Consider the following 27,969-nt stretch of genomic DNA (forward strand, 5'->3'; position numbering starts at 1 on the left):
GAGCGAGGTTGATATTGCATTCAGTGGAATGAGACAGGTGAAAAATGTAATATTTGAGTGACGTATCCTCACAGCGGAGCTCAATTTTTCCTCTCTCTTCTCCGCTAATTCATACTTCCGTGGCGAAACAAACAAAGCGTGACAAATCCAGATTATTGTCTGCGGCCGAGATAAGGTTATAATGAGAAAGTGCATCAAGGGAAATTGATCGTTTTATTCAGGAAGCTGTCTGACTTACTGGGGTTGCGAATAATAACTTGCCGTGTCCCTCGACTCTAATGGGAGAGCAAGTAAAATCTGGGAAGTTGTTGAGTCGGAAAGGACGGATTTCATTATAATATTTTATCTATGGTGGTATACTCTATTTTAAGTATCTTAGGAAATTGATAATGAATATTTTCAGAACTGCATGGAAGAGGATTAGGGCCAGTCAGAAAAAAGGTTTCTGACTATATTCTCAGAATTCTGACTTTAAAATCTCAGAATTCTGACTTTAAAGTCAGAATTGTGAAAATTCTGACTTTAAAGTGAGAATTAAAGTCAGTATTGTGAAAATTCTGACTTTAAAGTCAGAATTCTGAGATTCAAGTCAGAATTCTAACTTTAAAGTCAGAATTCTCACATACTTTAAAGTCAGAATTTTGTGATTAAAGTCAGAATTCTGATTTTAATCTCAAGTCAGAATTCTGACTTTAAAGTCAGCATTCTCACGTTAAAGTCAGAATTCTGAGATTCAAGTCAGAATTCTCACTTTAAAATCAGAATTCTGACTTGATATTAAAATCAGAATTCTGAAAACCTTTGTTTTCTCTTTACTGGCCCTAATCCTCTTCTGTATAACTATCCTTGATTTATGGATATTATTGAATCATGTTGGGGTAACCCCATTCAATTAATCATCCTGGTTTCAGTTAAGTAAGTTGGCATTGTAAAAAAAAAAAAAAAGGCTTAAGTGAAAATTACCTGCCTTCTTTATGCTTTACGTCTCACCTTCACCTTCTAAAGCAATAAACAACCTGTAATACTTTGTGTAGTCTTGCTACGTGACAAGCTGCCATACAAACCACAAAAAAAGACAACATTGAATCACAATGGTGTTTAACATTCACAGAGCTCATCAGATGTCATCATGGGAAATATCTGCCTCCATCACGACTTGCAGTCATGTTAGTACATACTAAACACTATAGGAGGTAGCAATAGGCCTGTCGACAGGGCGGTTATTAGCTAGGAGAAAGTGGGCAGGACTGCAGAAATTAACATGGATTACTGAAGTATGACTGACAGCTTCTGAAGGGCTTTTTGTGATTTACGGAGTAATTTGGGACTTCCTTTAATTCAGCAGAGGATGTTTTAATACTGTGGGCTGTCTCTGTCGTCTTTGAATCTTTGCCCTGCTGAGCATGCCAACGGGGACGAAACCTTTCCCAGCAACATCATTGCACTATATATATATATATATATATAAAAGCATTGAGCAGCTATCAACAGCACTACCGCTATGCAAAGTCTTAAAGCACACCTCGTTTCGCTGTTGTTTGACTGCTGACAGCACCATCTATACAGTGTATCAAATGTTTTCAATTTCCTCTCTGCCAACTTCCAACAATACTACGAGATGTACAACAGATTACTCACCTGCCAAAACACGGCAATGGCTAATGTATCTCCGGTTTGAATTACATTAACCATAAGGTGTCGTCTCTAAGCTGTTTAATGCATTGTGGGATGACGGGCTTTAATCAGGCTCAGCAGAGCCAGAGGATTAAATCACTTTTATCTGCACTTCCTCTGACTTTCCCATTGCTCAGGGTTGCAATGTAAATCATAATGTGTCCCTGTTGCTCTCACTTCTGTGCGGTTTATTGCTGTAGTCACATTTCATAGATTTCATTTATTTTGTCTATTGAGTAAATCCACATGCTCCGAAAAACAAGAATAACACTCTTTGTGCTTACCTTAAAATAACAAATGGATCATTTTTTAAAACAAAGATCGTTCTGTCTGCATGAGACCATCAATCTCTAAGCGCACAGTTTACATGAATACAACATCGTGTTTGGAGCATGCATGCTCAAGAGATTGGATCCGTGTGCGAGTATATGCACGATCATGGTCCGACAACAGCGACAGCGGCTGCCGCATTGCACAGAATTGCTAAACAGCTGTAGCGCTCCATCACGGCTATCGATCATGTCCCACTCTCTGAATCCAAATCAGATGTGGGCACGGCAGAGCGACTCGAGTGGGCCTCTGCGCCGGCTGTGCTGGACAGCTACGCACCGCTCATATCAACCAGGCATCGGTGAACAAACCTGACCTGGATAGCTGATTACATGCGTCTACACGTGAGCGGCGTCCAACTTGAATGCATAAACAACCATTCGGAGGAGATCCTTTTTCCAGCAGTACAATTTAAATATAAGTGTGTCCCAAGGATAACGCATTAAATGTGTAAATGGCCAGGGACAGCCAACATCAAGACATAGTAGTGCCGGTATGTCTTTTTTTTTCTCCTTACTACTATTATTTTGTTATTTTATATTCAAATTGAACAATGGAAAGATCCTATTGATAGGAAATTGTTGCATTTGGAAGTGTCCTATCAGATTGTCGCTTCCATATTGCTCAGTGTGGACACACTTGCAATTTATTTTAAATACAGAGGAAACTCTGAAGTTGAATGTACCTAAAATAATAATAATAATATTAAAAACATTAGGATTTAACCAAAGTTCTCAGGAAAAATGTATTTCTAATATCAGACTGAACTTCAGACTTTTACTCCGTGTTTTGCTCTTTTAGGGGTCTTTTTGGAAATGTTGTGCTTAGAATAAGGCTGACACATTAATGTTTTATTTTGGGGCTGCAACTAAATCATATTTTAATAACTGATTAATCTGTCAATTACTTTGTTACTAAATTGATTCATCAGGTTTCTTTTTTTTAATTTCCATTCCTTTATTGAATTATTTTTATTTTTTTCATTTGATTTGTTATTTATTATTATTCAAATGTATTTTATTATATTATTTATTTTTTTACTTTATTGAATTATTGAATTTAATTCATGACTTTATACAGGACTCAAATGAACAAATTATGATAAAATTCCTGATTCAAAAAATTGACAAAAATGTTGATCATTGTTTTTCAAATTAAAAACAAATGTTTGCAAATGTTTTCTATTGAAAAACAACAACAACACAACGACAACACTGGGAACAATTTAAAACAAAAAACTGCTCAGTTACAATTTTATGTTGATTGAAACAAAACTTGGCAGTTGGCATGCTGATTCTTAAATTGCAGTCAGTTTTTTTGTAGCTCATCATGTTTTTTTTTCTCCACAGCTTACCCTCCAGATAAGCAAAATTCTACTGATTATGCTGTAGTAAGACTGTAGTAAGAATAGCTGAATACGATAAAATTATATCTACAGCTTCGTGGCAAGTTTTATACAGTTTTATATAAAACTGTTTACGTTTTCAAAGATTGTAACCATTCAATCTTGGTGTTTTATTTGCAAACACTTTTATTTAATATTTTTAAGAAAACTGGGATCTCAAAAACTAGAAAAATAGAGATCATTTTTGGATTCCGCCCCTAAAAATTAGTTAAAAACAGCTTTGAGACTTAACTCAACAAAAATTGTGTTCCCCAGTGTAATCAATCTGAATTTATTAAGGAAGACAGAAACAGAGAATATTTACTATTTAAAAGATGAAGTTCAAAGGATTTGGACAATTTTGAATCAAACTCTTGACATGATTCATGGATTACCAAAATATTTATAGATTTATTTGATCATCGATTAGCTGTCAATTGAGTTGCATCTCTAGTGTCAGGCAAATTCTAATTTATTTCACTCTTTAAAATAACAGAAATGAAAGGGGACAGAAAAAAGTAAAACTTGTTATATCTGCCTCTGACCAACACAAAAAAATGATCAATACAAAATGAATGACAGCGAGCGGTCAAGATGCTTTCAATGTAACAATTCTATAAATAATTCAACAGCATGTCCTTGTGCTATATATATTTTTTTCCAGTAATTGTGCTTTTATACATTTCAAAAATACAGATAGACTGAGAATATTTTGTTTTAGAATCAAGATTGTTTCACAAATTGACACCTTGAGTAGAAATACATCGTTCTTTTTGTTTTGTTCTATATTTAGGTTTGGAAAAAATGCCTGTTGCTATTAATTAAAAAAAAATTTTTTTTAACATTGAATTGTATATTGACAAGTAAAATTTCATGATGGGCTTTATACATTATTTTTGGCGGTTAAATTCCATCAAATCATAACATTTAAAAGTTTTTAGTTGTATAAATACTGAATTAGTGTGATCTCTGTATCCAAATCCGAAAACGACACGAATAGCACGTTTCTGTAGAAGATGGGTTCAGTGTAGGTTTTGCCAGCACATCCCCACACTTCAATGCAATTCAATTAAATAACTACATTTCATTTCATTTAAATAATAGATAGAAATAGAAAAAGATTTGCTTAAAAAAAAAAAAAACTTAATTGCAGTTTTCTATTGTTGGACCCCAAGAGACATCCAATGGTCCAAGTATTTGTGGTGTAGATACATTTGCGGCCATGATGGCGAGAGGATCTTAAAGAAAGCAGTGCAGTCAAAATATAAGACAAGCCTGCAAAATCGCAAACATTTAAACATATTTGCACACTGAGTGACATAATGACTAATTGCTGATGCTGATATAATGATTGACGCTCAGACCACCCTATTGCAAAAGTGACCAATGAGAGTTCAACAGACAGAAAAACTGATGTATTGACTTCCCATCAATATCTTGCTGACTGCACACAGTTTCACGGTAAACATGGATACAAGGGTTCAGAGACTTAAGGAGGAAATGCAAGATGCTTGCCAGGTACTGAGCTGGAGATGTTAAGTGAATATGCAGAAAATTACAATATCTGTGTTTATGTGCAATCATGCAAGGTTAACGTGTGATTTTAAAATATGTGCAGCCCAAAGTGTGTGCATCTGCAGCTGCTTTGTGTGTTTGCTACTTGAAATGCTAAATAGTGGGAAATGCATTCACATTACAGTATATAGCGCATTGACATTCCATTGGGGTCAACGTTAGTGGAGCATGACTGTATTTATGCTCGTGCGGTTTGTGTGCTCGTAGAGAGTGGTGGTCATGGCTGTCACACAAGTTTATACATGCGCATGCACACACGTTCGTGTGGTACGACCTTCCCAGGAGTTGCAGTGGACCTGTCAAAAGAGGATGGATGAAGAAGCTGCCCTGTGCAGCAATGGACTCTGGGGAAATACCACCACCGCCAAAACACACGCTGATATTCTCCGCACACTAATGTTGTATACAGTATGTGTTACAAATAGGAATAATAATTATATAATAATTAAGAGACCGCACACATGTGGCAACATCACTTATGCATACATAAACATTGCTGTTGACAAAGCTATTGCTTAAGTTTAAATTGTATTGTGTTTCTCAGGTCACAGAGACGCTTAACATTGCTGTAAACGAAGTGACTCAAAAACAAAAGCTTTGATTCCCAGTGGATGCAGCTCAAGTGAACTCAACAAAAAATATTTGAAAAACCGTAAAAAAAAAAAAAAACTAATTAAAAACAAGTAAATAGTACTGCTTCTAAAGTCAGATATAATTCTAAGGTCATGAGTCTTTACATCCTTTGTTTGCCAAGTTGCAAACTTCTAAAGTGGACTTGTGGTTTATTTTACTGTTGAGAAGTATTTCACACATAACACAAGCCACTTGCCCACTTTCTTTTATTTGTGAGTTTTAGTGAAATTGGATGGATGATTGATATCTATCCATCTATCTATCCATCCATCCATCCATCCATCCATCCATCCATCCATCTATCTATCTATCTATCTATCTATCTATCTATCTATCTATCTATCTATCTATCTATCTATCTATCTATCTATCTATCTATCTATCTATCTATCTATCTATCTATCTATCTATCTATCTATCTATCTATCTATCTATCTATCTATCTATCTATCTATCTATCTATCTATCTATCTATCTATCTATCTATCTATCTATCTATCTATCCATCACTTTTGAGGCATTTCCCCCCCTCCAAATTGTGTGACTTTAGATGTTGCCCTGTGATTACTTTGCCAACCTTTGGGAACATTGTAACACCAAATAAAAACAAACCAATGTCAATGGCACTAATACTAATTCCATCAAATGCCTTCCTTAAGTCAAGGCAGTCAATCCGCCTGCTTATCGCACATTGGAACGATCCATTAACAATCATAAAGTCTGAGCGGCTGACAGATAGATCCTTAAAGGCGAAGGTCAGTCCGATATTACAGCTTTAAAGGTTTCCTATTATGGCTCAACTTCAATGTAACTACTCACCTTGCCTTTAATAGCTGCTGGCTATGCAGTGGCTGAGCATATATGGAGATTTAAAATCCAGACTCTCTGAGATATTACTGGGAAGTGGAAAGCAATTTATGGGTGTGTTTCTGCAATACTGGTTGGAGGTGTGAGTATTGTTAATGAAATTGGCCCAGGGGTGAAGGAGAGCTCCTTGGTGAGGCCTTGTCTGGCTGCCACTTCCTGCTGGGACGCACAAGAGACTTCGAGCACAGCAGTCCCTGGCACCAAAACTGCTTAGGCGGCACTTTATATCCTTTCAATGAGGCCTTGCCCTCTGATTCTTTCTTTTCTACCTTGACTCCGCCTTTCTTTACCCCTTACTTGTCCAATCCTCTCCATTGCTCTGTCATTTCGTGTTTCCAGCATATTGAGCAGTAACAATGACTTTGAACAGAGAAGACAACTGGCGCACACGCGCACACAAAAACACAAAACGCTAGGTATATTTGAGCTTTCAACCTTTTTTTCCGCTGTCTGCTCTCCCCTTGCTCAGCTTGAAAGAGGACATGGCAATGGTGAGCAGGAGAGCAAAGAGAAGAGAGTGCAAGCTCTTAGGAAGATTGCAAAGAACATCACAAAGGCATGAGGGTGAATATTAAGTGGCTTCTCTTTCTCTCTTTCTCGTTTGAGAAGTTCCAGTCTGCACAAGTAGCAAAACCAAAGATGAAGAGAGATGGTGACAGAGAGAAAATGTGAAATATATGACATAAGAAAACCTCAGCTATTTAAATAGCCACACAGCTAATGACACCAGTGACAACGTACAACGCACACAATATCGTCCAACAAACTGTTGCTTGTGACCAAGATGCGGATTTTACATAAGGGAAAGGGGTAAAAATAAAAGTCTTACTTGGAATTCCTGGTGGGGTCTTCAGGTATTTCCCATTGAAATGCTGGATCACGACTTCACATTTCTCTGTGGATTCCATCCTGTCACAAAAAAGGACACAAGTGTTTTTGACTTTTCATTCTTATAATTTTCTCTAAATAGAAAAATGAGAACAAGTGAGAAAAATGGAGCCAAGAATATCTTCTTATCACCTAGCCATCTTTATTTAGAGCAAACATACGGCCGGGGGCCAGAATTGCCCCATCAGGGAGTCCAATCTGGCCCATGAGGACAGAATACAAACTCGTTTTTCGCTCAAATTAACTGTTGTTGCTAATTTTGTCAACTGGAGGACGCACTGACAACAACCACTTAAATGATATTCAGAATTTTGGCTGTTAAGATTTGATGCTAAAGTTTACACTAATTTTTGTTAATAAATTTCAGATTACTCTGCTAGATAATAAATGGGAATGTTGTCAGAATATATATATATATATATATATATATATATATATATATATATATATATATATATATATATATATATATATTAGAGGTGTCAGTCGATTACATTTTTTAATCGTAATAATTAACTCACGATTAATCGCAAATTAATCACACATTTCATACCTCAATTTATAATAAAGTGTAAACAATTTTAATCAAATTTTTCATACTCTTATTAACATGAAGAAATGTTCAATTTGGGACCGATGGCACAATGAATAGAAGAAGTGTTGGCGGAATGATTTCAGAGTGCTAATAGCAAACGATTTGGGTGGACTAATCTATGCACAAGACAGTGGGAAAAGCCCCCAGGCTACTTCTTGGTAGGCTACTTAGCACCCCTACGCCCTGCAGTAAACACCATGTAAACTAGGTGCAGTGTGAAAAGTACATAGTTAGGGAAAACCTTTGTGCTCAAGAGCCACATTTGATTTTTATATAAAATACTAATAATTAATTCAATTTTTTTGTGTTATTGTTTCTGATTAATTTAATTAAGTGCATAATAATAATAATTGATTTTGTTTTTTTATGGTATATAATTTACTTAGCATACTGCATTTGTAGTACTGTTATTTGTATTCACCGGAGTGGGTTAATTGTGAGTTAAACTTCACAGCTGTCAAGGGAGCGCCTGAGCAAAACAATAAGACCAATTACTTCTTACTGCTACTTCAGTTTTCCCTCCAGAAAAAGTTACATCTAAATGCCTCTTCTAAAATGATCTGAGAGATTAGTAGAGATTAGAACCGGGTTTGATTCACCAAGTGAGAAGTTCATAGAGAAACTCAAGGTTTAATCAGGGAATCAGCTTTTTTTTTTTTTAGCTTCACCCTGCCAAACAGAAAATGAGAGTCTCCAAATGCACGCAGGAGTGAGACATTCATGGTAATATACTTTTGCAAAATTCATTGCTTTGTAGATTCTCGTGCTTTATTCGCTCTCACCGCCGAGAATACTCTTATCATTCTGTCAGCCGCCCACTTCTCTGTCCTTTTTCTCTCATATCTCTACCGTCATCCCTCTTTTTTCTTCTTAACAGAGCTTCTTTATCGCTCTCTCTGTCCCATCCATCTTACTCTCAACCCGTCTGAACCTCTTCCTTTTGACGGCTCTCTCATTCCTCCCTGTCTTTCAACCTTGCTTATTTCCTCCATCTTTTACCGTTACAACACTCTTTCCTTTCCCTCCTTTCTTTGCCTTGCCGCTCACACTTTAGTTTCTCTGCTCTAGTGTTTCTACATATTCATCCTTTTTTCCATCCTTTCTCTACTTTTAGAATATGTCATCTTTCACAATTCCTAGCATCATCTATCTTTAGCTTATAGAGAATAAAAAGTGTCTGATATATTAATAATAAAGGTAAGAAACAACATATGTGGGAATTTAAAAAATCATCCATAATCGCAACATCTGTGCAACGGCATTAGCAAAGCTTTACACAAACAGCCTTTAGAAAATTAAGTCTACATAATGAAATAATTGGAATACAAACATCTCAATAACATTCATTAGTTATGTTTGTTGGCACTCGGTTGGGGGCGACCATTTTGTCACTTGCTGTGGACTGAAAATGACAGCTGTTACCTGAGCCTGGTAACGGCCGTGATTGGCCGTTGCCATCTTTTTTCTGAGTTTTGGTCATGTGATGTTTAGAAGCTGAGCTGTGATTGGGCTTTACCTGAGACCACTGTGATGTCATTTTCAGTGGACAGCAAGTGGAAAAATGGCCGTCTGAGATAGATACAAATGGGTGGATTTTGCCGCTTAATTCATATTCCTAGATCTTATCCCAGCTCGCTTTGAGGGGGGAGGAGGCTGGCTGAATTGGTCTTGCGGGTCATCAAACCACGTTAAACAGTGAAAATCCTTTCATGTATCAATATTTTATACCATTTCTTGTGTAAATGTGGCAGGATACAAAACACAGTAGCGATGTTTGAGTCATGATGGAGTCATGATTGTGCCTTATGCACTCTCGTTTGTATCAATATTTTCACCTGGAATTGAAATCTTAACACTGAACTGCCTCTCTGTGTGTTGCTCGTGTCTGGAGAGAGACGTTCTTATAAAGCAATGATTTATGTGGTTGAGTTTTCCCATTTTATAAAAATAAATTCTCTCTCTCAAATCGCTGGGTGGGATGTGTTCACTGCCCATGAAAATCTGTCTGAATCCATTACTTTTCACTACAATTTTCAATGATTTTCTCAGCGGTGAGTTGTAGACTATTCCCATTCCCGTGCATTATTTTATTCATGGTCTTCAAGGCCCCTCTGGCCATTCATTTTATGCCTCCTCTTGTGTCGCCCCTTCTCGTTTTCCAACAGCGGAGCAGGCAGGTAGACAGAAAACAGGTGGGTAGACGCGGAGTCAATAAGGCCGACAGGTGGTTTTGTTTCATGGGGAAACTAACTGCTCAGCCAGACTGTCTGGCGGCCGCTAAGGATGTTGAGCTCGCCGGTCGCTGGCTGAGCGAGCCAGGTTGGCCGTGAGGCAGGCAACCGCTTCTCTGTGTGCTGCTGGTTAATGGCATCAAGCGCTGCTGTCTGCAATGATTAGTGCTCAGGCTGGAGTAATGGGCTCTGATAACAGTAATGGATCAGCCCACAAACACTTAGCTCAGTTTACTCTCTAATGCCCCTCGTGGTCCAACCCCCAGGAGCTGTCTGTTGACACAGGTAACACCGACTCACAAATGTACATATAGCGGAGCCTCAAAAACGGAATGTGCAATTTGCCGCAAACATTTTTGGAAGAAAATATGCGTCCCTGGGAGAGGTCAGCATACCAAAGGGCCTCCACAGGTTATGTTAGGAGAACAAAAGAACGGTTTTATTTAGATTCTCAAAGTGTGATACTGGTACCACGAGCAGTACTCAGTAAGAATCACTACCCAAGTATAGTGCAGTTGTATTTAAGGTTTTAGTTCAGTTTTGATATCTAGGTGCAGTGTTAATTTTCTAACTTTACATGCTGTTACAGTGGTGTGGAATAGTGTTATTTTCATAAACACTTACACCTACTACACTGCTGTATGTTAATGTTGGTCATTTCGGTGGTACTTGGTAGGGATACGCGCGTATGGATACCAAGTATCGCTATCGGGTTGATACCAGGCCTTATTTCAAGGTATCGCCACTCGCGACATCGGCTGATACAAGTATTGGCCAACCTTTGTGGCCATTTTACAATCAGGAAATAGAAATTAGAAGAATACAAAACTGCCATTAATTTTCTGTAATTTTAAGGGAAAACGATGAATTGGGATATACAAATCTTTCTTTAAAATTATCTAAATTTTATGTATCAAAAGTACTAGTGGTATCAATACTTGGTATCGGTGACTACTCAAGAAGTAGGGATGTTTGACACCACTGTATTTCAGACTGATGCCAGTATGAGTACTCAATAATACTACTTAATAATAAAAAATAAAATTTCACACACACAAAAATAACAAACATAATTTTAAAGAAAGAGCTCTATGTCCCAATATAGCATTTATATAATATAGCATATAGCAAAGTTGCAATATGGAACTTTTTCCCCAAAATAACTTTACAATAAGCTTTTTATTTGACCATTTATGAGTGAAATGCCTTCTAATTAGTAGATTAACACCTTAGCTGTTCACAATGGGTACTCCTGCAAGCCTCTGGCCAATAGTTTTCAGGGTTAGAATTTCCCGCGCCCTGTCTGCGGATGTGACGTAATGCGCGTGGTGTGTATGTGAAGAACGGTATGTGCAGTTTCATTTTTCGTCAGCAGGTGGCAGTAGCGATTCGAACCCTCTACGTTCAGTAGCTTTAAAAATTGCATGAAATTAATGCTATTTTTATATTTTCAGGGTTTCTACAGGTATCATCAAATCTAATTTTATGCTTTATAGTGCCGTTTTTAATGCAACTTAAAACTGAGTTAATGCCCATTAGGGTTGTCAGTCAATTGCAATTTTTAATTGTAATTAACTGTATGATTTCCATAGTTAACTCACAATGCATCAGAAAGTAATCACACACTGTACAATATCTTTTTCAATTTTTTTCAAACTCTTGTTAACATAAAAGTGGACAAATATGGTTACCAAATGCAAATGTGGTTGTATCTAGTAATTTTATAGTAAGTAATTCATTAAGTTAGAGTTAAAAGGAATGTTAAAATTGAGTCATAGATATGTATCGAGGTTTATTTTTGCCACTAAGTGGCATTAGTGTTTCATGTTGGACGTTGGTGACAGGACCAGTATATTTTTATTTTCAAATTCAGAGCTTCGGAAGAAACCCATGGACTCCAGGCCACTTTGTTCTTGTAAATTATAACAAGTCACTAGTCCTCACAAATAAATATTTAACACATTTATTATGGCTAAATTGTCTTAAAGTGACTCATTTACACAACATATGTCAAATAAAGTATGAACAGCAATTGTATTTAAATTTCTTGACATCGTATTTAGTGCTTCTTAATGCCATTTAAGGCAGTAATTTGATCAAATTCCATTTAATGACTTTTGTTTTATCCATGACCCACAGAAATCCTAATTCTTCTCATTTCTAGTTCCTGATTGTAAAATACCAACACTCCATCGTCGTTGCGAGTACCGATATCTTGAAATAAGGCCTGGTATCGGTACTTGCCCATTCTCACTCAAGTGTTAAGTACTGAAACAAAGTGGTATCGAACATCCTCAATACTTAGTGTAAAAAGTTTGAGAACAACTGATTGTGAAGTGTTGTTGTTACCACTTAGAATTTTTATTGTTAAGATACTTTTTAATGTAAATATTAGTTTATACTTTAAACAAAATGGAAAAGACTTATACATCACACCAGAACATTTGCCAACAAATGATCCTCAGCAACAGGACTGTTTCAATTGTGCATATTCAAATTATTGCCAAAAACATTGCAACGGTGTTAAGAATTAAGATTATCGTAGGCTCTATCGCAGATCTGTCTACTTATACTGCAGACACAATGACAGATATCTTATTCAGATCGGATTTTCATCCGCATAAAATAGAGGCCTGATTCACCACAATCTGCATATATAGTATGTATTATAGTGTCTATATAGTATGTATTATTCATGTACAGTTGCCACATAAGGTGTAGCTCTGATTCTGCTCGATCTGTGATGTTGTAAATATGTACATAAATATTTTAGATTTTTGATTCTTTAATAAAAAAAATTCGACTACTGTCCACTTTGCTGCAGCAAAATTGGAATTTCAATTATATTCTGTCTTGTTTGTGGATGCATAGTGGGATGCCTGTGCATATGCTGCCATTAACATTTAACTCATTCACTCCCAGCCATTTTCACTGAAGCAACCCCCTTTCGCTCCCGGCTGTTTTACTGAATTTTGACTGATTTTGCGAGGCCCACAGAATATTGTGTTCTATTGCTATAAAAACTGGGAACCTGCTAAAAGAAATATTAGAGTTGGTTCTTTCATCAGGGGAAAAAATATATTTTTCTATCTGTTCCCGTTTTGCAGCAATTAGCATTAAGAATTTAGCTAAGTTTCAGCATTATTCACATTCCTGTTCAAAACACTGGCAAAAAGAGCTTGTTGCAACTTGGCCCTGGTTGATCCCTTATAATCTGCTGCCACCTGCTGGACGTTTTTTGTAATAACTACCATTGCTTTAAGCCACCTCCATGTCAGAAGCTGCATCAAAGCCTTCTGCATGCTCTTGCATTAAAAAAACACGTATAAATACGTTTTTGGGAGTGAAGGACAAAGTATTAAAAACGTATTTACAGGTTTTGGGGTTTGAATTAGTTAATTGCTTGTTTATCTTTGTTTGGACCGGGAGGGAAGTTTAACCAAAGCAAGTAATTAAAAAAAAAGGTCTTGAGTATGTTCAAATTTAAATAAGCATTCAAAAAGTCAATTACAATTGTGCAAATGAGGTGGTATCAATATGGGTGAAAATTGTTGTGTCATTGTTACACCGTACCTGGCAAAGCCAACACCCCGACTGACTCCGTTGGCATCCCTCAATATCCTGGTGGAGATGACATGACCCAGAGGTTTCAACATGTTCTCCAGCTCTTGCTCGTCCATGGAGATGGGCAGGTTGGAGATGTACAGGTTGGTCGGATCCTGCTCTTGCTGCTGCAGAGCCAAAGTGTAGAAGAGAAAAAGGTATGAGAAGGAATGCATTAGAATCAAGTGTAGAAAGCATGAAATACGCATTGGCTCTGTGTCACGAGCCACGCCGTAGAGTGTAGTAAAGCTGTCAAGCGTGCAACCAAATGCTTGTTGAACTCACACATTTGGCAAGAGGAACACATTCATCTACAAGGTATGCGAAACACTGCATAGGCAGGCCTCATGAAGGAGGGAAAGAGTATAATTTGTTAGGTGTGGTGTAAACAATAACTGAGTATTTTAGCACCTGGGCAATTAACTTAAAATCTATTTACCAACTTAAAATCATAACTCAGTCCACCTGTTCTGCTTTGCTTCGCTGTAACTTGGAACCCTTTAATAAACACCTGCACGCTCCTATTATACTGTCATGGGATGGCTGATTAGGCACTGTTAATGCAATCATTGGTTGGTCTCAAATGTCAATCATTATGGTACCACTTCCCATGCCTACTTCTATACATACAACTGATCATCATTACCAGCTCTCTGATGCTGCTGAGTGGCGCATTTGGTAAAGTGCATTGTCCAGTAACCTGGAGGTTGCGAGTTTGAATCCCATCTCCGACTGTACATTCAAATTATATCCATGGCCATTACGCTTAGGGATATACATGTATACCAACTGACTATCATATCAGGAAATGCATTATAAATTCACTGAAATGTTCTTTCATCGTCAGATGACAATTAGATATGACAATTACCTCCCCCTTGGAGAACCTGGGTTCAAGCCCTGCTTGGACCACGTTTTAGTACATTCGATGGTTCAATACCAACTTACTATCATATCAGGAAATTGATCATAATTTCTCTGAAATGATTAAATCCCACCTCAGACAGATTGCAGTTCAAATTTTCTTTTTATTCATTTGTCATTTAATTACAATTAAAAATGGGTAATTTTCACATAATTTATTTTTCAATTTATATATATATATTTTTTTATTAGCATACAGCTTCTAGCATTCCCACGCAATTTCTGCAGAAATTGCATTTAGTCTTCCGATAGATATCATTGCAAATTTAAGAAAAAAAATGTGTTGGGTTGATAATATAAATGTGTTTTTAATTGCAGTGCCCCGAGGTTGCTGCTAGCTAGGTAAAACTGCACAGCTGGTTGAGGCTTGAGCCTGAGGTAACAGAGGGCCCAGTGTGTGCAACTTTTGAACAGCTGGGCCCTGCAGTGCAGCCAGACAAGTCAATCAGTTACCAAGCCCGTAAGACATAAGTACCAATGGCTCAAGTCAGTCAAACTGACTGCAAACTTTAAAAAAAAAAGAAGAAGTGAACTTTCTACGAGCACAGTAAATTACAATATATTCAGATTATGACCCTTTAATGCCCATAAGGAGAGGAGAGCAAGAACGAACCACAAAAATAACTTTAAAAACTACAACGATGTAATTTTGTTTTGAGAAGAGCCCTGTTTTTAAGTAACTTCTAAATCAGACTATAAAAACCGTATTAGTTCCGCACTAGTTATGAGTAAAAAATAAATTTAAAAAATTGCTGAACACAATTCATTTCCATCTGATTATTTTTCACTTGATATGTACAAGCAGTATTTTAACTAACATCTCAGCATTCATAAGGAAGCCAACGTTTAAAAAGAAGTTAACAGTCGGTACCAGTAAAATCTGAAATAAATAAAAATTGTCTTTGGCCAATTGTTAAGCAAGTGATAGATGGCGTGACAAATGCGCTAAGGGACAGTCAACATTTTTCATATCCTTCACTATCACATTCGATAAAACACTGATTCAGCCATATTCTCATATTTACTGTGGTTAATATATGATATCATTTTTTAACAGTTATATAATTATTAGGGCTGTCAGGCGATTACATTTTTTAATTGTAATTAATCGCATGAATTCAATAGTTAACTCACAATTAATCGCAAATTTTATAAACTATAAATGTACAATACAATAAACAAAAAGTTTTCATATTCATGTTAACATAAAAGAGGAAAAAAAGTTTAACTATTAGAAATATGGCTGCATCTTTTAGTCGTTGATACACTAATTTCACAATAATACATAAAAATGAGTTAAAATTAAAAAGATGTATGGTTTGATATTGATTTGTGTTGAGGTCTTTTTTCTGCCACTAGATGGCATAATTACAATTGTAAGTTGACGTTGGTGACAGCTCAGTGCATTTTTCTTTTCATATTAAGAGCTATCTAATCTTTAACATGAAGTAACTTGTGAAAGTCTGCACATTTTTAAAATTGTAAAGTACAACTTGACCCCGTATCCACAAATATATGCATTATTAGTAAATTTATTACTGCTAAATTGTGACATGGACGTGTCTGCTGCATTGCGATTGGAATTCCCCCATTTTAGACTTTCCGAGTAAGGGGCGGTCATTAATCGCGCGTTGAAAAATTGGTAGTGTTAAAGGAACTTTAACTGAAATTAACACACTCATTTCAAAACACCTAATAATTCTACTTCATAATATAAAGTAAGAGTGACTACGTTTACATGCAGTCAATAACCCTTTAAAAGTCGGAATATTTCCAATATTTAGGTTTTGAAAGGCCATGTAAACAAGCGCAAAAAAACTAATATGCTCATATTTGGGTTTTTAAAAACCCAAATAAGACCCCTGGGTTACCCATTTTCTAACATGAATATCTGATCATATAAACATGATCGCGGAACCTTTTGTGAACAGAACTTTGGTTTGTTCGCAATGAAGCATGCAAGTGTGGCGGCCATCTTATGTTGCCACTCGCTAAGTGAGCCTATTTTGAATAGATAGATTCCTCTGCGGAGTTTTCATGTCACTTTTCTATCTCTATGGCAAAAATGCCACATTGTGTAGATGTAAATCTTTAGGAAAACGGAATTTTGACCTTAACGCGAATATTGACCGCATGTAAACATATTAATTTTAAAGTACTTCTCCAGAGTTGTCAGAATCGACACATAAAACTTTTGACAGCACAAGAAGAGGTTAAGTAGGAGAGGAAGTTCCTCCATCCTACCCTCTTTCCATTTCACATGAGAGAAGAGTGGCCCCTCCCCTGATTAATGAGCCATCTTATGTGACGGGACACTTTTGATTTGATTAAAGTCCTGGAGACAGCGTCAGTGCCTGTTGTGAAAGTGAGGGTTGGAAGGGGGTTGCTCACTCTTTGTCTGCAGATTTCTAACATCTATGCAGAAGCAAAAAACAAACAAAAAAAACCTCAAGTTTGTATAACACTGACATGGACACTGAATAAGGCTTAATTAAATCTGCCCATAAAAAGCCAATGTACCCCGCCACTCTTCAATTTGATGCATGTAGCCTTGCAGCTGTGCATTCCTTTCCGTTTTCTTGGGAATGTTGGGCTGTGTATGTTTTTTCAGGATTACTTCAATCCAACATTGGGTTGATTTAACTAGTTATGTGACAGATTTACTTACTTATATGAGAGTTTATGCGCGTTTGAATGAAGCGCCGTCTACTCCATATGCGGTAAAAAGGAAGCGACAAAAGTGTGTTAATGGCGGTGCTCGGCTTGCGGGTGGATTATCACGAGCGAGCTTCATGTAAGCACGGCCGCCTCGCTAAATTCTCCCTTTGATGACGTTCCGCGCTACAAAGCCCTTAACACCCAGATGAGTAGATTATGGGTGGCGGTGGTGGAAATGGGAGCGTCTTAACCGGAGGTGAGATGGGCTGGCACATTCCACAAGGAGATTTAATTTCTTTTAATGTCAGCCTTGGCGTACACTCCGCTGTCAGGCTATGAATGAAACAGTAATTGAGGTGTGTGTGCATGTGAATCTGTAGCCAATCTGAAAGTAATTATGCATTATGTATTATGCCTATTCTATCAAATGTATATAAAGATGCATTTGTGTCAATTCCTTCCCCTGCCAGAGGTATTAGCTCACCCCTGTGGAATGGCAGTTGTCTGGCCCTTTGCCATTGACCACTGTTGTAGAAGGTTAATGGAAAGGCTCCAGGCTGGACGGGGCATTTGATGAGCATAATTCCTTCACCTTGCCACCAGGAGGAACAGGAGGAATCCAACTGCGTATGTGACAGGAAGAACGGGCGGTTGTGGGGATGTGTCATTTACCGCTGACGAATGGCCCCCATGCTAGAGCTGACAGCCTTGCAGCTGTTTTTTCATTTCAACACCCTGGTCTGTTTATACCTGGCTGTAATTTCTGAGAACATTACCATGCTACAGGCAAAGGGGTGTTAGCCAAGAAGGTAAAAGTGGGGGATTACATATAGTTTGACAAAAAAAATGTTGAGAAGCATTCAAAGACTCCTGAGAAGCAAGATATGCTTTTGGTGTCTGACCTAAAAGGATTCTTGGCAAACAACCAAAGAAACGTGGCTGATCATGTCTCACTTTGCTCCACTGGACTTAGCAACCAGGACAGAGTCTCCCATTTTCCAAGCCTACATCAACTTCTAGTTCTGCTTCTTTCTTTATAATCATTTTTTGGGTTTAGATACCATGCTGTGGTGACATGGAGGATCCATATCAAATAACATGGAACACAAAGCCAGTAGTAGTAAATGTATTAGATCAGTCTGCTCCGGGGGAAACACGAAAGTTCAGAGGAGGATCTTGTACCATTTTTTTTATTATTTTTTTTTACTGAGCTTAAAGGATCAAGATGCATGATGGTGGTATGTACCAGTGGTGCAATGGTGCAAAGGCACAGTTTTGATGATGGATCGGATTGTTTTTTGCATAATAAAAAAATATTAAAAAACTAAATTCATTTATTTTATAAACCATTTTCCCCACAAAAATATCTACTTAAAATGTCTAATATAAATTGAAAAAAGAAGTAAAGGAAGAAAGCAGAGGAACAGCCGACGAACTACTGTTGCAAGCCAAGCACTTGTTGCTAGCTGCTAGCTGCTAATGACGGTGATTTGTGCCGTATCATACAATGAATACGATGAAATGTTTTTTGCATCATAGAAAAAAGATAAAAAACAAAATAGTTCATTGATTTTATAAACCCCTTTTCCCATAAAAATATTAATGTAAAATGTCTAATATAAATTGAAAAAGAAGTAAAGAAAACCAAGCAACAGTCATCAAACTACTGTTGCAAGCCGAGCACTCGTTGCTAGCAGCTAGCTGCTAGTGACGGTGACTTGTGCCGTATTATACAATTAATACAATGTAATGTTTTTTGCATCATAAAAAAAGATTTAAAAAACTAAATTTTTCTTCATTTTATAAACCCTTTTCCCATAAAAATATCATCTTAAAATGTGTGATATAAATAACGAAAGAAAGCCAAACAACAGCCGTTGAACTACTGTTGCAAGCCGAGCACTCTTTGCTAGCAGCTAGCTGCTAATGACGGAGACTTGTGCCGTAACATAAAATGACAAAGTAATTACGAGAGCAGTTTCTTAGTGTCCTAAATAAGCGATTGAATATGATTAGTAGTATTGATGGTAGCAAAGTAATGTCAATAAAACTTGCGATAGGGCAAGTCAAAATGTCGAAAAGACAAGTCAAGCTAGGCGTCACGCCATCATGCAGGCCAAGTTCAAAGTAAAATCCTACTAAGTCTATTGCATTGGTGTCAATGTATTATTTGATCAGCTTTATTTTGAAACTAGCCTTTGCGTAGGCATGTCTTGACATTCTAAATGACGGTATTGGTAATTCAAACCAATCCACGGACCATGTGCGGCCCGAACTGTATGGAACACAGATCAAAAGATGATCCATTGCGCCACTTGTATCTATCCTGGATTTATTTATGGCTAGAGAACAGTTGATATATATTTTTTTTAAACATGGCTCATAAACATAAAAGGTTAGCATTTGTTTTGTTTGTGAGACAATTGGACTGTTTATAGTTCTGTCAACAAACAATCTTAATAAAAGGAGTACACATGCTGATAATTAGGCACAATTTGAGCAGCCCTCTCTTCCAATCAAAATCAACAAAGGCAAGACTTTTGGAAGTCTCGAGGAGATTTTCCTGCCGAGTGTGTTAGGAGAGATTTTTCCTCGCCAACCTGCTTGGAAAATGTCACGATTGGGACTCAGTCATCATTTGGTCTTTGCTAACACTAATTTGGGCCGAGCTTTGGACTCCGGGATTTTGATGTAAAACAGTAACAATAGCTAACATACAACAAGAGCAGTGATCAATTATTTTCTCCTCATGAGGCTTACATACATAAAATCTAAATAAATAAAACACTACTAAATTTGGCAACCTTGATCGTTGAAGGCAGCGACAATGGCGTCGTGTGGGGTGTTTCAGGGAAGTGAGTGGCTAATATTAGCAGTTATAGTCGAAGGAGTTGCTGCCATCACCATCATCTTCATCTTTGACAAAGTGTTTCAGACACAACAGTCTGGCTGTAGTACGTAGTGTTCATTTTTTCTAAGAGTGGTGACCTGAGACACTCATTGTGTTTTTTTGTTTGTTTGCTTGTTTTTTTAAATGGGCAGAATTTTAAGACACAATTCTTAAAATGAAGAATGGCTTGTTTACAGGCACATTTTCAGACAATAGATTTAATTGGTAATTTCACACTTGACGAGTGGGCACTGGACAGACACTCCAGAGACCAAACTATTTGTATACAAGCAATTAAAAAGTCTACCCATCCATTTTCTATACAGCTTATCTTGTTCTGTGCCATGGCGAGCTGGATCCTATCCCAGCTGACTTTGGGCAGAAGGCAGAAGACACCATTGTCTGGTCACCTGTCAATCACAGGGCTCACACAGTACTGTACAGAGACATCCACACCTACACTGAGTGGGAACTGAAACCACACTGTTTACACCCAAGTTAGGCCAATATTACATTGACAAAAGCTTTTATCAGGTCTTCCAAAATGCAGCAAATAAGTGTGTTATTTTTCTGGACCAAATTAGTCATTGTGTTTCCTTGGTGATGTATCTACATACTTTAAAGACAGTCAAGGTTATAAGAAGATTACCAACACCCTGAAACTGAGCAGCAGCACATTGGCCACAACCATACAGTGGTTTAATAAGACACGTTCTATCGAGGACAGGCCTTTCCATAAAAAATAAAGTAAGTTGAGGGCATGTGTTTAGTGTCATATCCAGAGCTTATCTTTGTAAAATAGGCATTTGAGTGCTGCTAGCATTGCTGGGCAAGTGGGTGAGGCACCTTGCCAGGGCTCAAACACACATTGCATCATCTTGGTCTATATGGCTGTTATGCCTCTTTAAAATATGATGCAGAAGAAAGGCCACAAATAGTTTTAAGACAAGATATTGACATGGATTAATGGAACTACTTCCTGCGGTCTGATGAGACCAAGATGAACCTATTTGTTATGTGGTGGCAACCAGGTGAGGAATACAGAGACAATTGTGTGTTGCCTACACACAAACATGGTGGTGCGAGTGTCATGGTCTGCAGTTGCAAAAGTCTGAAGAGTTCATGGGGGAAACCATGAATGCCAATATCCGCTCTTATCTGCTCTCTTTGGAAACTAGGCAGCATTCCAACAAGATAACAAGCCCAAATCCTCGCCTATTGAGCATCTGTGGGGTGTCCTTTTATGGAAAGTGGAGAATCACAAGGCCTCCAACATCCCGCAGCTGGTGTGCGGGATGTTGTCATAAAAGAGTGGAAGAGAATTCCAATGGCAACCTACACTATAATTAAAAAATAATAATTTTACTTGAAAAAACTCTAAGTACATTTTACAAGGAGAGTTTTGAGTACATTTGACCAGTTTATTTAAAACTAAAACTAAACAAAAAAATATTTAAAAAAATGCTACGCGAGGGTTGAGGAACAAACCAACAACCTTCAGGTTGGAAGACAGCCATTCTACCACCTGAGCAATGCCGCTCCTGCAGTGTGTCAGTATATTAATAGTTTCAGGCAGAATCATTGTACCACCAAGAGATCAGTTTTTGGTCTCATTTTGGATACACTAGCAAAGCAGTATAGTGGCAAACAGCAAGAGTGGCATGGCTCAGGTGGTAGAGTGGCTGTCTCTCAAGTTGAAGGTCATGAGTTTGTTCCTCAATGTTTCAGTTATTTTTTATTTTTATTTTTTTTAATATTGGTAACATGTACTCAAAACTCGTGTTGTTCCAATACCGTTTTTTGGCCCCCGATACGATACCCAGCTTTGCAGTATTGTCCAATGCCGATACCATACTGATACCTACATTTTTTTCTCAACATGAAAAAGCTGCCCTGCCATTGGTTCAGAGCATTCAAGGTCCAATAGGATAATGTCACACATCAGTGAATGTCGTGCATGAGCAAGACACAAGATTCTGCATCCAAAGTCTTATATTAGCGTCAGAATTAATGGTATCGGCATGTTACTTGTTAGTACTCACCAATACCGATACCACTGTTTTAACGCAGTATTGGGGCCTCTGCTGATGCCAGTATCGGTATCGGAACAATACTACTCAAAACTCTCCTTGTAAAATTTACTTAGAATTTCTGAGTAAAAAGACTTTACTAGATTTTAGTAAATGTTACTCTATTTTTATTTTATTTATTGTTTTTATAGTGTTGTGAATTTCATGCCCAAAGAGGGTTAAGGCAGCATTGAAATATAATAGCGGCCAAACAGAATATTGACACTTTGGGCACCATTTCGACATTTCACTTAAGGGTGTACTCACTCACTTTTGTAGCCAGAGGTTTAGACATTAATGGCTGTGTGTTCAGTTATTTTGAGGGGACGATAGATTTACACTGTTACACAAGCTGTACACATTGTAGCAAACTGTTATTTCCTCAGTGTTGTCCCATGAAAATATGTAATAAAATATTTACAAAAACGTGAGAGATGCACTCACTTTTGTGAGATACTGCAAAATGCAAAACAATATCCTGTGATTTATACAGAATTTTAAAGCTTCAAGGCTAACCCTATCCTGGTGAAGTTAGTGCACATTGACAGGTTTGAAGTGGTTGAAAAGAATGACAAGGTAAGGGAGCAGCTGACACGACAGGCAGACATAACACATTAAAAGGAGCTATCGTTGCCATAGCTTTGCTTGAGGGAGTACATTTCAGCTCTAAGAAGTCTCCCATTCAGCCAACGGGGATGTCGAGGCTGTATTCATTGAACTGATAAAAGTTAGACAGAAATATGTCTTGACTTGGGGGGTGCATTGGATGCTGCATTTAAACTAGAGGAAGCCCAGCTCCCTCTTCATGCTACTGACCTCTCAGTTTTCAACTTTCCTTGCTGTCAACAATTTTTGGACACACTTCTCTCTATCCCCTTATCAATCCATGACCTTCATTCATTCCACCGTGGGCATCTTCCTCGCTCTTTTCTCTTCTGTTCTCCCACTTCCATCAATACAGCCTACTCAGGAGATTAGCTGGATGCATAATTGGCTCTACAGGGCTTCATGGTTACCCGGTATACACACTGGATGTTCAACCTTTGTAGTCACCTCCTATAACTTCCTCAAGCAATCCTGTCTAGTATGTTAAGGAAAAAAAAAAGCAATCCTTTATTCATCCCATGAGGAACAAATTAGTTTTTGTAGATTTCTACATGCATGCAAAAGAATACCGCCAAGTAATATGATTCTATGGACAGTAGGGACTGGCATTTGACTAAATGTCCTTGACGGAATATGGTCTGAATGTTTGGAACTTTTTTTTGTCAATGTTTGTGTCATACTGAGTAGATTAATGCTGGCCACAGGACTTGGCATAGGGTGGATGAAAAGTATTTCACTGTATAAAGTCATGTATTTATTTTTTAGACTCCAAACTAGATCAATAGCACCACGGTTGGCCTCAGTATCTTAAAGACACAATTAATCAACAATCAGTCTCACCCAATCATCATAAGTATTGAACAGAGGTGACAAATCCAGGTCCAGAAAGTAAAAAACCCTGCCACAGTTTGGTTTTAGCCCCTGATGCTAGCTACACTAGCTAGCTAGCTCCCTAAAAGCACCATCGGCTAGCTAGCTAGCATCCTGGGCTAAAGTCAAACTGTGGCAGGGGATCAAATTATATACGATGGCATCTTGATATGGGCTTCACGCAAATATGTCTCTGCTGTTGGTGCCTTTCTCTAGGATACCCCAATGTGGACAGAAAAGAAAACCCTTAGAGATAGCTCTCCACTCCCAAGGGGAAGATTTTACCAGCATTACCAGGTTTACCAGAATATCAATGGCCAGAGGGAATACCCCTCAGATGTTGCTGTGGGAGATAGCTAGATGGCTAGTTAGATGCCTTATTAATCCTGAGGGAAATTCCAGAGTCTGAGTCTGCAAAAATAAATTTGATAGACAACATGTCCGCAATCACCTGGCACACTCAAATTGTTTATAATAGTTTGTACCAGGAAATGCAATACACTGCAGTAACAGTATGTCCGCGATGTTTGTGGAGTATATTGCTATGGCTACCCAAGGCATATACGTTCATATATTGCAAAAACAGACAAACACAGAAATTGCAGTAAATATAGTGACTTCCAACTAAATTAATGCCATGACCCAATAAACCTCAACAAGCTTTCATAATACTCACACCACACTGCTGGGCACATAATAAAAAACGTAACTTATAGATCTTCAACACCAAATAATTCACACGAGACCACAGCCTGTTTTTTTTCTGCAGCTACATTGCTAACACACTCAAGTGGACAGCATTTCATTACTTTTTGTATTTTTCAAATTATGCCTGTAACACGCTCTATTAAACTGACATAGTAGTATCATTATTCAAACGATTAATATCAACTGTAGATAAAGGAAGCATTTTAAACAACAACAGCGCTTAATTTAAAGTGTTTTAAAGCAAACTAGATAAATCAGTATGCTAAAAACATATGGAGGTGCATTTTAATCGAGCATAAACATTACCTTAAAGACTTGATGATACAATTTTACACACCGCAGCATATGGAAATTGTGTAAGAGAGAGAGTATGGCACTTTAGCTGTTCCCATGGCGGCTGAAAACATTAACATTCCTGAGACCAATCTTCTGCAGTGAGATGAAGATATCTTCTATCATTTTTAATGCACTCATATTATATATAAAGTAATAGTCCAAAAGGCCTGTCATTCTGACATGACTAGCACAGTCAATTAATCAATGGATACAAGCAGAAATTGAAGATAAACAATACAAACATTGACTCAAGACTACACGAAGACATTTTAACAAATGTGTTATTTTATATATTGTTACAATAAACTGTGAAAAGCAAGATGGGGGTGAAGTTGAAGAACTACCACAAAAAATGTATTGTGTTCTACTCATTTGTACATTTGTACTCATTTGTGCACAGTTCAAAAATGTCAAAGTGTCCAAGAAAACCAGAATTATACACTTAACAACCCCTTTTCTCTTCTTGCTGAAATTAGTGCTGTCACTATTGCATATTTTTTAGAATCAATGTATCTATCGATTATTCAATTGATTAATCGATTAATCAGATTCATTTTAAATTTTGCAGTAAAGTGTATTACAAAATAATTTTTCTCAATGATTACTGTTTATGAAGCAGTGATTGGTGTTTATTTTGTACTTCATATTCGTATAGTGATTTAAAATTTACAAATGTCTTATTTCGATTAATCAGTCTTCTTTGATGAATGACTACAGAAACAATTAAACAATTAATGTTGATATGCTGAAATCTGAGTATTTGGACAAATTTAAATTAAAAAAATGGCTCCAAGCGAGCACTCAATTATTAAAATAGTTGTCGATTAGTCTGCAGAGGTGGCAAATCCAGGTCCAGAAAGTAAAAACCCTGCCGCAGTTTGGCTTGAGCCCCAGGTACCAATTAGCTAAGCTCCCTAGCTAGCTCCCCGGGTGCTTTTTTTTTATTGGCTGCTAGGGAGCTAGCCAACTAGCACCTGGGGCTAAAGCCAAATTGTGGCAGAGTTTTTGCTTTCTGGACCTGGATTTGCCATCTCTGCTAATCTGATAATCGATTATGTGTCGATTAATCGATTAATTTTGACAGCTGTCAGTGAAATATTGTAAATGAAGACAGGAGCGGTGTCCCGCATGGATCCATGCTTGGACCTGTACTATTCCGCTGTTTTTCTGAGGCAGTAATATTCAAAACCTGCTACTCTGTTAAATTCCAAAGTTGTACAGATGATTCACAACTTTGTCCTCATAAACCTGCCTTAAAGCAAGCAAGTGAATTCATATCAAACTGAAATTATAGTCCCTGGCTCCCAAAACTTGCGAGGCCAGGTTTCCAATGACACAGCTGCTTAAGATTGCTTTGTGTTCACCTCCAACTGCCGAATGAGGAACATTGGCGTGACCTTTTTGTCAGGATTTATCATTCAACGCCAACATATGTCAAATGTCAAGGACATCATTTTTTCACTTGTTCAGCAAAAATATCATACACTGCTTACCATTGACTATTACATGCTGTTTGTGACCTCCAGACTGAATTATTGTAGCCCTCTCTTAGCAGACAGCTACAACAAGTTTGTAAAGCCTTTCCAGCTGGTGTAAAATGTTGTGACTGACGAGAAGGAGAAATAAGAGATCTTATTTCTCCAGCTGTTGCTTCACTGCATTGGCTGCTAGTAAAAATGTGGGTTTCAGTTGTACCTTGAAAAAGTAACTTGCTTACTTTACTGATTACTTGCTTTAAAAAGTAGCTTACATTGCTGGTGACTTGATTTGAAAAGTAATTAAGTTGAAATGCAAGTTGATTATATAAATAAATATATATATATATATATATATATATACATAAATATATATATATATACATTTTAATAGTTACACTGAGCAGATACCGACAACCCTGCTTAGCATAATAATGACACCTGGTGTTGCCACTTTATTGGAAGTGCATTTTTAACAAGAATAAAGTTTGTTAAAAAAAAAGAAGACAAAAAGTACATAAATGGGGAGTAGTGATTTGTTGGCAATTTTTATCTACCAAACCCATTACAGGACTTTACAACCTCACAAGCACCATGACAGCTATAGAGAAAAGATAAGTCATAGCGACACATTCGTGAAACATTCGTCGAGTAGTGTAGTAGCGCCAACTTTTATTTATTTATCTTTTATTTGATTTTATTATTTATTTATTTATTTTTAGATCTTTTATATATATTTATGTATCTTAAACATCTGTGCAAGGACTGTCCACAAAGGACATATATTAGGATGATATATGCGTCACAAATCCCCATATATCCAGTATTTTATTTATTTTTTGTAAATTATTATTCCAATTGCTGTAGTAATTGGCATTGGTAGAACATATAGGATATCTATCATTATGGAGTGAGACATTTGATGTGACAAATAAAAATGAAAACACCCTTTAAAGCCTGGACATAATTTGAATTCCTTGTATAAAATAAAAATAATTAAATAAATAAATAAATAATAATAATAAAAATTATTTGATATAATACAATTTTTTAAGTCGTGAAAATAGTTATTTCGCTTGGTAAGGAGTTACTTTTATTATAAAGTAATTTAATTAGTAACTCAGTTACTTTTTTGAGCAAGTGAGGAGTAACTCTAACTAGACTAAATTGGGGAAATTGCGTGGGAATGCTGAAAGTTCACTTAACATGGCCATGTATATATTTGCAATGTACAGTGAGGCCTCCTAGTAATGCACTTTACCAAATGCGCCACTGAGAAGTATAGAGAGCTGGTAATGATGGAAAGTGGTACTTGGAAAAAGTTCAATGTCAGTCTCATTGAAAATGAATGGGGAAAAGTTTATGTTTCACGTTAAATTGTGCGAATACTGTAAGCAATGTGGAATCAGACGATATATACCCAGGATGGCATGAATTTTGGAAACAAGTTGAAATTTGAACGGTGTAAGTCAGAAGAATTATGTGAGAGTTATTGCATGACAAAAAAATGTGATCACAATAAGCATTCCCACAAATTACTTTTATAAAGTAACGTTCCCAACACTGTACGTGACCCAGTGTGACGGCACTCATGTTTAGAATTTCTAATCTTCTTTTTGTGCAGCAACCTGATAGAGATACTTCAGATGTCAT

The 27,969-nt window shown here is 37.1% G+C and overlaps 1 protein-coding gene across 3 annotated transcripts in view; it reads right to left on the reverse strand.

Annotated features, from left to right (window-relative positions):
* The window catches only part of rbms3 (RNA binding motif, single stranded interacting protein), a 292,785-nt gene that overhangs the window by 78,412 nt on the left and 186,404 nt on the right, over window positions 1–27,969 (reverse strand). For all 3 annotated transcript variants that reach the window (XM_086063177.1, XM_086063176.1, XM_086063175.1), the window contains exons 5-6: window positions 13,751–13,908; window positions 7,293–7,372 (exon numbers count right to left, since the gene is read on the reverse strand). In XM_086063177.1, the coding sequence (XP_085919303.1) occupies window positions 7,293–7,372; window positions 13,751–13,908 (238 nt within the window). The remainder of the gene's footprint in view (window positions 1–7,292; window positions 7,373–13,750; window positions 13,909–27,969) is intronic.

Source organism: Leptonotus elevatus, chromosome 19 (genome assembly GCF_054856555.1).
Source record: "Leptonotus elevatus isolate MCC_2025b chromosome 19, RoL_Lele_1.0, whole genome shotgun sequence".
Classification (NCBI taxonomy): Eukaryota; Metazoa; Chordata; class Actinopteri; order Syngnathiformes; family Syngnathidae; genus Leptonotus; species Leptonotus elevatus.